Source organism: Gymnoscopelus braueri, assembly GCF_963280865.1.
Source record: "Gymnoscopelus braueri genome assembly, chromosome: 11".
Classification (NCBI taxonomy): Eukaryota; Metazoa; Chordata; class Actinopteri; order Myctophiformes; family Myctophidae; genus Gymnoscopelus; species Gymnoscopelus braueri.
In genome coordinates this window covers 46,938,778-46,951,555 of record NC_137613.1, presented here as the reverse complement: position 1 = coordinate 46,951,555, position 12,778 = coordinate 46,938,778, and the positions used below count along the sequence as shown (strand labels likewise).

Genomic DNA, 12,778 nt, shown 5'->3' with positions numbered 1-12,778 from the left:
GTCCACAGCCCGAGGAGCGGACTGTGACACTGTTAAGTTATAACATGGGTGCACCACCGGAAGTGGAGGGCTGAGGGCAGACCAAAACCCTGGTTTCCAGTCAGCATAGGTCTATTTAATCACCCCCCCCCCCCCCCCCCAGAGTCAAATCAAAGGTAAAAAAAAACAGCAGAGGTCGCTGTTTTTCCTTTTTTTTTTTACGATGGGTTCCCAGATTGCCCCCATCTAAACAAGGCATGGTGTTACATCAGTGTGTATGGCCTGTCGCTGTCCATCACCAGTGGTGCTGAACCTTGCACGATGATGCATGATTGATGCTGAATAACAGTAGGCCTATTATCTGTTATTGCACAAAAAGGATACAACCAGCAGTCCATTTACATTAACGTTCAGACACACATTGCTGTGGTCTGGTATTGTTGTAGCATCTAATTCATCATTAAATACATTTTTCCGATGAATCTGATATAGTACATTCAGAAAGATTTAGACTGTTCTGAAGTACTTTCACTTTGGTAGCCTACTATAAGTATATTTACATTTCCACCACTGCTCTGTAGGAGGCGAACCATGTAGGAGCGGGTCTGTGTCCATCTGTTTGTCCATGGCTAAGCTCCCAAAACCACTGGATCCATCAAGTTCAAGGTTCTTTATGTCTGTCAGTCTACCTGCCTACACACACACGCACGCACGCACGCACGCACGCACACACACACACACACACACACACACACACACACACACACACACACACACACACACACACACACACACACACACACACACACACACACACACACACACACACACTTTAGTCTACAATTTCTTTCTTTCTTTATTTCCTTCTTTCTTCCCTCTTTCTTTCTTTCTTTCTTTCTTTCTTTCTTTCTTTCTTTCTTTCTTTCTTTCTTTCTTTCTTTCTTTCTTTCTTTCTTTCTTTCTTTCTTTCTTTCTTTCTTTCTTTCTTTCGTCATCATTGTTTTGAAAGGAGCATGATCAGTTGGTATGACATTCCCTTACCTTCTTCTAGTTGGAAGGAAAACTGTGACAGGAAAGAAAAAGAAGAGAAAAACAGAAGAAGCTTGAGTTTGGATTCCATAGCCTGAAGGGACGGTTGGTAGCCTACTGTATAAGCTGCCAGTCAAATGAGACATTCATTAAATTGATTCAGAATGAACAAATGAAAGGTTTGACTGTTGAGACAAGACAATTAATTATGCGGGACATACAAATCTAATAAATACATTAATAATCAAATAAATAAATCCAACATTAACTAAACTCTGCTATATTATTCATTATCACGCACGCACACGCACACACACTCACACACGCACACGCACACGCACGCACACACACACACACACACACACACACACACACACACACACACACACACACACACACACACACACACACACACACACACACACACACACACACTTGCACACAATTATAAATATTTTTCTGTAAATTAGACTGATTTCAGCCAGACAGTGGCCATGGAATATTATTAACAATAATTATTATTATAATAATAATATTATTGCTATTTAATATTATTATTATTATTATTATTATTATTATTATTATTATTATTATTATTATTATTATTGTTATTATTATTATTATTATTATTATTATTACCCCACAATCCAAGCAGCCAGTAGCATAGAGTTATAATATCAGGCGCGCCCGTTCCTCCGGGCTATAGGATGTAGAGTCCACCTACATGGGGGGGGTGTAGCGCGGGGCTCGTGGAGGCGTGTGCTCCGTGGACCAATAGGAGCGCTGCTCTGCAGCACATGGACCAATCGGAGCGCTGCTCCTCAGCACACAGGCCAATCGGAGCGCTGCTCGGCAGCACATGGGCCAATCGGAGCGCTGCTCTGCAGCCAGGCCGCACATGTTTACAGCAGGCAGCGTTCCGCCGGCACAGGCCCGGGCTCTGGAGAGCACACACACCCCGGACTGGATTCCCCCAGCACACTGGATCCGGACTCACATTAAAGGAACCTTTTTTTCCATTTTCATTCAGTTTTCAATTCAAAGGGGCTTTATTGCAATGTGAAATGTGGAGTTCCAGGGGGTCCCCATGCAGCTAAATGTGTTAATACAGCATCACAATAATTTTAACCACTTTTTCCATATTTTATATGCTGGCTATTCAAAAATAGCAGATCTACAAGCTCGCAGCGCATGTCTTTGTGCCACGTTGTGAGCTTGTACATCTGCTGTTTTTTTTTTTATCTTGAAAGTAAAAACATTTTCAGATGAGGGTCCGCGGCCAAATACATATTAATTTGGGGGTCCTTGACATGAGAAAGTTTGAGATACACTGCTATACATGATGTAAGCAGATTTTTTTTTTAAGCTTTTGAAACAAACTGCAATTATGTTTCAATATTTTGCAGTCATTCGATATAAAACAGTCACATTTTGAGCCTTTTGGACATTGACATTTGTTCAGAGCAGATTCAAATGACATAATGACACATATTCTCTCTGTGTTTTTCATTTTCAGCAATGCGACACGTTGTGAGCTTGTAGATTAGCAATTTATTTATTTATTTTGACAAATTGTGAACAATTTCAAAAATAACTTGTGAAAAGGGACATTGTGCATAATGAGTAGCCTACTTTTACTTTTGGTACTTTAAGTAAGTCTAAGCCAATACTATACTATACATTTACTTAAATAACATTTTGAATACAGGGCTTTTACCTGTAACAGTGTACAGGCCCTGTTTCTACATTGTGGCACTGCAACTTTTACTTAGGGCATACAATGTAACTTTGCCCAGTGTTAACATAGCGATAACAAAACAACACAAAACAAACAAACAATTTCCCTCTATACCAGCAGTATTCAGCCATTGCCCTCTCGCTGTATTGTTGGTGTTTTCACTGTTTGTTTTCCCAGTCAACCAAAACAAACAAACAGTGAAAACACCAAAATACAGCGAGAGATCAATGTGTTTCTGCAGATATAAACACAGCTACTACACTACTGCAGTGGCTGATGACTCCTGGTAATATAGAGCGTGCCAAAGATCCTGAAGGGGGCGTCAACAAGTGTCTTTTGGTAGCAGCGGACATCTTTGAGGGGTATAAACCAGGTTGACTTAACATTGCCCAAAACAAACATGTCTGCGCTACTATGCCACATTCTTGACATTCGTTCCATATAGGCCTATAGCCCTAGAGCAGTGGTTCTCAAACTTTTTCATGTCAAGGACCCCCAGTTTGACATGCATTAGCCTACGGACCCCCATTTAATGGCATTTCTATCTCTGTTACCCCGATTTATATTGTAAAATCAATGTTAATTTAACTCTGGGTCCATTTGGTTCCATTTGTACGCTCTCAGAGACCCATAAAGGTCCACTTGGTCTCTAACTATCAATCATTTAGCTGGGGACCCCCTGGAACTCCCTCAAGGACCCCAGGGGGTCCCCGGACCCCACTTTGAGAACCAATGCCCTAGAGCATACACACCTTCAGCATAACACCCAGGCAGCATAACCTTATCCTGAGATCTGGTACCATGACTTGATGTGTTGGGTTCTAACAGTTCTGTCAAATACAGGGGTAGTTTGCCATGTAGTGCCTTGTATGTAAACAGGGTGACATGTAAACTGAACCTGCTGACTCTGTACTTTGATGGTCAATTTTTTCCACACCAAATCTCTTCACCAAAAATAGAGCGTGTAAAATCTGCTATTTTTGGCTAATGTCCCCCCCCCCAGCCAGAATATGGATGCTGCATGGGGTTCAAGTGGTTAAAGAAAAGATAATCTCAGTAGCTACCAGTGGTGTAAAGTAACAAAGTAGGCTACATTTACTCAAGTACCGTACTTAAGTACAATTTTAAGGTATTTTTATTTTCCTGGAGAATTTACAAATGTCAATACTTTTACTTCTGGACCTACTTCACTACATGTCAGAGGCAAAATATTGTTACTCCACTACAATTATTTGAAAACTTTAGTTACTAGTTACTTTGCAGATATAAATTATTACATTATAAAACATACATTAACCACTTTAGCCCTATTTTATACCTAGGCTATTTGAAAATAGCAGATCTACAAGCTCACAACGCCGTTATGAGCTTGTATAGATCGGCTATTTTCTAAAGATTTTTAGAAATTTTTACTTTTTGTACTTTAAGTACATTTTGATACCAATACTTTTGAATTCCGGACTTTTACTTTAAACAGAGTACTTCTACATTGCAGTATCAATACTTTTACTCAAGTAAAAACATTCAAGTAGCCTACTTTTTCCACCACTGGTAGCTATGACCCCTCCACCACTGCAAATCCCCACTCCCGTTCCGATAAGCCGGTGGTGGCCTATAGTATACACTCCGCTCCGTGTCTTCCAGCCAACCAGGCAGCCTTATAGCGGAGCAGGGCAGCAGTGGTTGGAAAAACAAACAGGTCGGACTGTCGGACAGGGACTCTGCTCTGCACCGGGGGTTGTGTGTATGTATGTGTGTGTGTGTGTGTATGTATACGTGTGAGGCTGGATGGACAGGCCGTTAGACGGCCAAAACCAAGCCCTATACATCCCTTCATTTAACGGCCCGTTTTTCAGGATCTAACGCACGGGTCTTCGGTGGATCCCGGACGGTTTGGATCGGGAGGTGTAGACAGTACGGTCTCATAGCGCCGTGATAATGTCGCCGCTCGCCAGCGTTGTGTCGCCGGGGCTGTGGGAGGAGGAGGAGCGGCCGATGCCGCAGCAGCAGCAGCTCTGCCGCCGGTGCCGCTGCTACCGCGTTGTTGTTTACCAACAGTAAACAAACAAAACAAAACGTAAACAAACAAACAAACAAGATAGGCTGCGAATAAATAAACATAGGCCCCCGTTTTTTTTTTTTTTTGCGTTCTATTTTTTTTTTTGCGTTTTGACATTGCATTTGTTTTTCGCGTTTTGACATAGGCATTTGTCATTGTTTTTTTTGCGTTTTGACATACATTTGTCATTGTTTTTTACGTTTTGACATCGCATTCGTTTTCGTTTTTTCTACGTTTTGACATCGCATTTGTTTTTGGTGTTTTTATTTGTGTTGTTGATTGAAAAAAGAAAAGAAAAAGCCATGCATACCAGACGTTTGGTGAAGCGCTCGATCCTCGGGAGCCGCGTATACGCGCCCGGCGTGTCGCCGGCAGCGGCGGACGGAGCGCCGGTGCTGCTGGGGACCACCGGCATGCCGCCACCGGACAGCCGGGACGGACCAGCAGCATCATCTTCAGGGGCCCCGCTGGCCCCCGGCACGATGATGATGAAGGTGGGTAATAACTGTGTAATAATAGACTACGTCAGGGGTCTTCAACGTTTTCAGCCCATGCAAGGACCCCCCTAGCTGAGAGAGATGAAGCAGGGACCCCCTCTATATTATATAAAATTGTGTTTCAGATTCAACTTTTTTTTGTGTACATGGTCTGCTCTTTTTTCCCCTCTACACCTATACCTCTTTGCCAAAAAATAGCCGATCTACAAGCTCACAACGCCTGGCAGCGCGAGCTCGCGCTGGCGTTGTGAGCTTGTAGATCTGCTATTTTTGGCTTAAGTAGCCTAGGCTACTCCTCGGAATAGGGATTCTTTAGGGTTCGAGTGCTTCATGTAACACAAAAAAATCACACAAATATTTGGCGGACCCCCTATAGTAGCTCTGAGGACCCCCTAGGGGTCCCGGACCCCCTGTTGAAGACCCCTGGCCTATGTGTTTGTCATGAAACCTTGGCGTAGCCCTAATGCATATGTGTAATACAGATGTGTAATAAAGCAAGCCATCGGCGTCGCTTGCCGAAGCATAACAAGGCTACAAGCTGACACGGCTTGCTGATGTGTTGTTTATTTTTCGGCAAGCGACACCCTCTGGCTCTGGACTGGACTGTGTTATTGTTTGTGTGCAAAGGGAAAAAAAGCAGATCTACAAGCTGACAATGCAACGCGTTGTCAGCTAGTAGATCTGTTTTTTTTCTTCGGCAAGCGACAACCCCTTGCGACGGTATTGTGTGTGTGTGTGTGTGTGTGTGTGTGTGTGTGTGTGTGTGTGTGTGTGTGTGTGTGTGTGTGTGTGTGTGTGTGTGTGTGTGTGTGTGTGTGTGTGTGTGTGTGTGTAAGGAGCTGCCCGTCTGTGTTGACGTGTGCACGCAGGCTTGTCATTGCAGAATTGTCAAGCTTGCACACAATACATAGATCTGTGCTTTTTGTCGGCAAGCGACACCCCCCTCTTGCGACGGCATTGCGCGAGTGCAACGCTCCCTCCTCCTGTCTTGGTCACGTGCATACACACACACATGCACGCACACACACACACACACACACACACACACACACACACACACACACACACACACACACACACACACACACAGACACACACACACACGCACATACATGCATGCATACATATACAAGAGGGCTTGTCGTTTGCAGAATGCCGCATTTAGGCTGATGTGTGGCACAGCATCAGCCGAGACCAAAACAAGCCACTGTCACCAATGACACCCTCGGTGGCTTCATCAGATACGGGACAAAGGGCTCGGATCCATTCGATAGGGCCTCTGCGCACTGTGTTTATGAGAGTGGGTGGGTGGGTACACTGCCTGTATCAGAGGCAAACAAACGCACGCACGCACGCACACACACACACACACACACACACACACACACACACACACACACACACACACACACACACACACACACACGCGCACAGTCGCACACACACACACACACACACCAATCTGCATTACTGCAGTGTTTGGGGGGCTTGATGTCTAAAGAGGGGTCTTCTCTCGCACCCCCCCGGGCCCCCCCCCACTCATTGTTTGTGTTTTTATTAAATGTTTTTGTCTGTAAGAGCAGTGGTTCTTGAAGGGCCCCCAGTTTGATTTTGGCCACGGACCCCCAATTAAAAAATATTTTGTCTCATATGAGACAACGCAGAAATAGCCGATCTACAAGCTCACAACGCGTCGCAACGCAAGCTTGTACATCGCCTATTTCCGAAGAGCCGAAAAATAAAACAGGGCTTAAGTGTTTAAACTGTTCCTCTTCTTGCTGGGGACCCCCGGGGAAACCCCTCAAGGAACAGATCTACAAATGCTCCTGTAAATAGTATAATATTTAATAGCCTCGCACTATTATGGATCAGGGCCCACTTGGAAAATGCCGAAAGCATTTGTGGCCCACCCATTCCACCACTTAACACGGCAGCCTTGTTGGACGGGTGGGCCGCGTGCATTTTAATGATCAATCAATCTATTGTGTTCCACCTGGGATCAATAGAACTAACGTAGCATACCGCAAGTTATGCTTATAACTTATTTATCGGTGTCCCTTTGACCTTTTTTAATGTTAACCCATTAAGACCCGAGGCCGATTAAATTCAAAATAAAATAAAATACTAGACAGTTTTCTGAAAAACGAATGTTGCTATATCAGTGGTGCTCAAACCTTTTCATGTCAAGGACCCCCAACATTATATGTATTTGGCCGTGGACCCCCATCTCAAAATATCCTGTTCCAAGGACCCCCAGAAGCAAAGATTTTTTTCCCACTAATTGTTTCACTATTTGTTCTTAGCGCGTCACTTCGTGCCGCGCTATGAACTTGTAGATCTGCTATTTTTTAATAGCCAAAGAAATATAAAATGACACAGATGCTTTCCCGGTTTAAATGGGTTAATTATCACTAAAATCGTAGTGTTTTGGCAATTCGTTGAGGGGGGGGGGGGGCACTTGCGATACCCTCGTGGCCCACCAGCGGGCCCCGACCCACAGGTTGAGAACCACTGGTTTATTGGGTACTAATAGAGGACGCCGGCCTTGGTGCGTGCATGGTGGGAACACGGCAGAACGAGCCGTTTGTTCTGGTCGGGGTGATGATGATGATTTTGTGGTCCTTCTCCAAGGAATGACCTAATCGCCTCGGCTTCCAAGTCGCAGGCTTTGGGCGTCACATGGGAGCAGATGATGCTCTCTGTCTGTCTGCCGTGTGTGTGGAGTCAGTCTGCACTAGAGAGAGAGAGAGAGAGAGAGAGAGAGAGAGAGAGAGAGAGAGAGAGAGAGAGAGAGAGAGAGAGAGAGAGAGAGAGAGAGAGAGAGAGAGAGAGAGAGAGAGAGAGAGAGAGAGAGAGAGAGATGGAGAGGGAGGGAGGGAGAGAAAGAGAGAGGGAGGTAGGAAGAGGGAGAGAGATATGGAGAGAGAGATAAACAGAAAGAGAGAGAGAACGAGGGAGGGAGAGAAAGAGGGAGAGAGATAGGGAGAGAGAGATAAACAGAAAGAGGGAGAGGGAGATAGAGAGAGGGAGAGGGGGGGAGAGAAAGAGAGAGGGAGGTAGGAAGAGGGAGAGAGATATGGAGAAAGAGATAAACAGAAAGAGGGAGAGGGAGATAGAGAGAGAGAGAGAGAGAAGGAGGGAGGGAGAGAAAGAAAGGGAGAAGAGGGAGAGAGATAAACAGGGAGAGGGAGATAGAGAGAGAACGAGGGAGGGAGGAAGAGGGAGAGAGATAGGGAGGGAGATAGAGATAAACAGAAAGAGGGAGAGAGAGAGAGACACACACACAGAAAGAGAGAGAGGGAGGGTGCTGTTGTTTTTATGGAGAGGGGATGGCTGCATGTGGAATGCTTGTGACTGTGTTGTTTACAGTTTTGTGTGTGTGTGTGTGCGTGTGCGCATGTATGTGCGCGCGCGTGCGTGTGCGTGTGCGTGTGCGTGTGCGTGTGCGTGTGCGTGTGTGTGTGTGTGTGTGTGTGGGTTCCAACTCCAGCGCCAATTGCACGGTGTTGAAAGTGTGTTTGTGTGCGCGCGTGTGTGTGTGTGCGCATGTGTGTGTGCATGTGTATGTGCGTGTGCGTGTGTGTGCGTGTGTTGCCATCGTCTCAGTATGTGATGTATGCCAGCACGGCCGAAAGGAGAATGGTGTTCAGGGGGGGACGGCTTGTTATTGCCCGTGTGGAGGGTCCACTCCCTGCTCCCTTATCTGCTACGTTTAGCACTGCTATCCTGTTCTACAGCTCCACTCTCTGCACATCAAACACACTAGTGGATCTACAGTACATAGAAACCTCTTATCTCCATGTTTGAACTTTTTAAAATATGTATGTTTTTTTTTTCTTCATTTCTTTTTCCGACCTATGTATTTGGCTGTGGACCCCCCCATCTCAAAATATCTTGTTCCAGGGACCCCCAGAAGCAAAGATTTGAGTAAAAAAGTATCGTGTAAAAAATATACATATATTCAAAGGTGCGCACACATTTTCACTCTTTGTCAAAAATCGCAAACATACAAGCTGTATGTTTTTTTTTTCTTCATTTATTTTTCCGACCTACAACAGTGTTTTCACGGCAAGAGCAGTGAAAATAGCAGATCTACTGTACAAGCGCACAATGCCTCGCCATTTGTGCGGCTAATAATAAAGAAAGCTACGGTTTTGGACATACGAAGGTTTCCACGCGACAGCAACATGGTAAAAAAAAAAGTCTTTAAAAGTCCTTAAATTGTCACTTCACCGTCATCTGGGGACCCCGCCCCAAAATCATGTGGGGACCCCCCCCCCCACACACAGGGGTCCCGTCCCCCAGGTAGGAGAACCACTACTAACCTAATGCATCTCAAGCTGGGGGTCCTTGCAATGAAAGAGGTTGAGAACCAGCACTCTGACACAGAATGGAGCAACAGTCTCTTTCAACACCCTGCAATTGGCCCTGGAGTTGGAAAAACAAGACCGGGGGGAGGGGGGGGGGTGTGTGTATGTGTGTCTGTGTGTTCATGCTGGCGTGCGTGTATATGGTTGCTGTCGGGTGGAAACCCTGTATCTTCCTTTTTTTGTTTTGCTATTATGAAAAGCAAACATTTAAAATAGTGAAAATAGCAGATCTACAAGCTGACAACGCGGCGCGAGCTTTAGATCTGCTATTTTGACTGCTCTCGTGCGACACTCGCATGATGAAAGCGCGGCATTAGTTGACAAAAAAAAACGAAAAACATAAACAGTCGAAACATGGAGATACAAGGTTTTCTGCCCGACACCATTGATATGCACGTGTGTGTGTGTGTGTGTGTGTGTGTGTGTGTGTATTTTATGAGCGAGAGCTGAGGATGTTAAAAGGAGGGGGGGCCGGCTCGTAGGCCCGCAGCTGCCGTGTGGCCGTAACAAAACAAAGCGGGCGGGACCCCCCCCCCCCTCACCAGCATGCCAGACCCCCGCAGTTGGCAACGGGTGGCATGTGCCAAAGAATTCTGTAAGGCTGGCACTTTGCCCGATCACCCTCTGTGCACAGGGTGGGGGCGGGGGTCCGCAGAATGCCACTTGTTGACTTACTACTTGTGTGTGTGTGTGTGTGTGTGTGTGTGTGTGTGTGTGTGTGTGTGTGTGTGTGTGTGTGTGTGTGTGTGTGTGTGTGTGTGTGTGTGTGTGTGTGTGTGTGTGTGTGTGTGCGCTTGTATTACTATACTTGTGAGGGCCGAATGTCCCCACAAGTACTGTATAGTACTTGTGGGGGGGAAATAGACATTGTGAAGATTCTCACAATCATTTCCCTGGTCCTCTCAAGAGAAATGGTTGTTTTATAGTTCGAAATGGTAAAAAGTGTGTTTAAAATTGTTCAAAAATTACCCCAAAAAGTTGTAAAAATGGCAGTCATAAAATCACCGTCGAAAATGTTGAGGTCCTCACAAGTATAGTAATACAAAAGTCTGTGTGTGTGTGTGTGTGTGTGTGTGTGTGTGTGTGTGTGTGTGTGTGTGTGTGTGTGTGTGTGTGTGTGTGCATGTGCGATTGTGTGTGTGTGACCAACGTTGCACAGATGTCTCAGTGCCAGCGCCAGCAGAGGGACACTGGCGGTTATTTTTAATTGCTACCACTTTTGTTGTTGTCGCCATTGCTGTCGTTGTTGCAGATGAGTTGTGGTCTGTGTAGTTGTTGTCGATGCAGCTGAAGTGGTGGAAGTACATTTACTCGAGTACTGTACTTTAGTACATTTTTTTAGTATTAAGCTGATGACTTCCACTCTGCTGCATTTCAAATAGAAATATTGTACTTTTGACTCCACTACATTTCTAGGAAGGCACTCACGGGAAACATATTACGAATTAACCACTTAAGCCTTATTTCAGATATGGTGAAAATGGCCGATCTACAAGCGTTGTGAGCTTGTAGATCGGTCATTTTCTCTATGAGTGTTTACTTGAGTATATACTTTGTCCGCTGGCAGATGGCAGCTGAAGTGACTCTACGTCCCAATTCATGGGTGCTATAGTTTAATCAAACTAATCAATGTAATCAATTATATGTAAAAAAAAAAAAGATTGATCATTGTATGCAATAGTTGATAATCTATTTTGGGCACGTCATTATAGCTTAAGAATTGTGTAAATAGCCGATCTACAAGCTCACAATGCGTTGCGATATGACACATTGTGAGCTTGTAGATCGTCTATTTTCACAATTTTAGCATGACACCCTTGTGCAGCATAGAATGAAATAATGCTTAGTGTGTCATTATTCGTTGATATATGAAGGAAAAAAAACATTTAAAACACGCTTCTCAATTATTTCTATTCATCGAAAATATTATCGATAGGATAATCGCGAGGAAACATATCAACAGTTGCAGCCCTATATCTCCCAGTATGTCTTCCAAAAGCATTCCCAGCCATTCAGAATTCACCACGGTGCTTATTATAAGCGACCTTGGGCTTGTTTTCCTGTAAAGTGGCTTGTAAATATTGGAAGTTGCGGGTTGCAGCTTTTACAGCTTGGCAACTCTGTCAATAAACGTTCTCCCTTTTCTCCCTATTGGCTAAAGGCCAGCCAATGAGGGGTCGCCAATGGCTTCCCAAACTCTGAACCAAGCCCCCCAGAACCGGAAGAGACCTGATGCAAACACGCCTATGACACACCACAGACAGACACCTGCAGTCCTGCACACACACACTCACGCGCACACACACACACACACACACACACACACACACACACACACACACACACACACACACACACACACACACACACACACACACACACACACACACACACACACACACACACACACACACACACACACACAAAGGACACAAAGGACACAGACACAAAAAGGACACAGACAGACACATAATGCACTTGTTTTCTTTTTATTGGTAGCCATGATGTAAATTACATTTCATGTCAGTCTTGTTTGGGGCTTGTTTCCAAAGTGTAATTGCTTATTTGGGCTCGCTTCAGTTTAAGCTCACAACGAGCTTGTAGATCTGCTATCTGAAAATATATATAATGGTGAAAAGGTTTTCACAAATATGGAATGCTTTTGAAACATTTTACAACACAAATCTTGGATAGACCTGCTTGCTTGTTTCTATGACAAAATCCGGCTACACTGTCTGTAAAAAAAATGATGTCTCTGGGTTGCACTGATTAGCAGACGAGGTCATATCGGCAAATTCAGTGTCAGACAAAGTCAACTGCGTCTTCCTTTCTAAGGCCAATGACAAGGGCTTTGATTGCTGCCGGGACTTGTATAGGGGCAAGTAAGCGAGTACATTTTACTCAAGTGCTGTGCTTAAAGGACCACTTCACCCATTTTCAACCTTATCTCCACATAATTGGGCCTCACTAATGGTCATTATAAGATTCCTGAGACGTTTCTGTCTACTCACTCTGCAAGCTCACAACAAACACGCTATGACGCGTTGTGAGCTTGTAGATCGGCTATTTTCGGAAAGAAATTGACACATTTTGAATCATTGTAAAA

At 44.7% G+C, this 12,778-nt stretch overlaps 2 protein-coding genes across 3 annotated transcripts in view; one reads left to right on the top strand and one right to left on the bottom strand.

Moving 5' to 3' along the window:
* The window catches only part of tpd52 (tumor protein D52), a 327,212-nt gene that overhangs the window by 125,771 nt on the left and 188,663 nt on the right, over positions 1–12,778 (bottom strand). The gene's annotated exons all lie outside the window — the stretch shown is intronic.
* Positions 4,464–12,778, top strand: part of znf704 (zinc finger protein 704) — a 91,818-nt gene continuing 83,503 nt past the window's right edge. For both annotated transcript variants that reach the window (XM_080442104.1, XM_080442103.1), the window contains exon 1: positions 4,464–5,299. In XM_080442104.1, the coding sequence (XP_080298230.1) occupies positions 5,108–5,299 (192 nt within the window). In that variant the 5' untranslated portion in view covers positions 4,464–5,107. The remainder of the gene's footprint in view (positions 5,300–12,778) is intronic.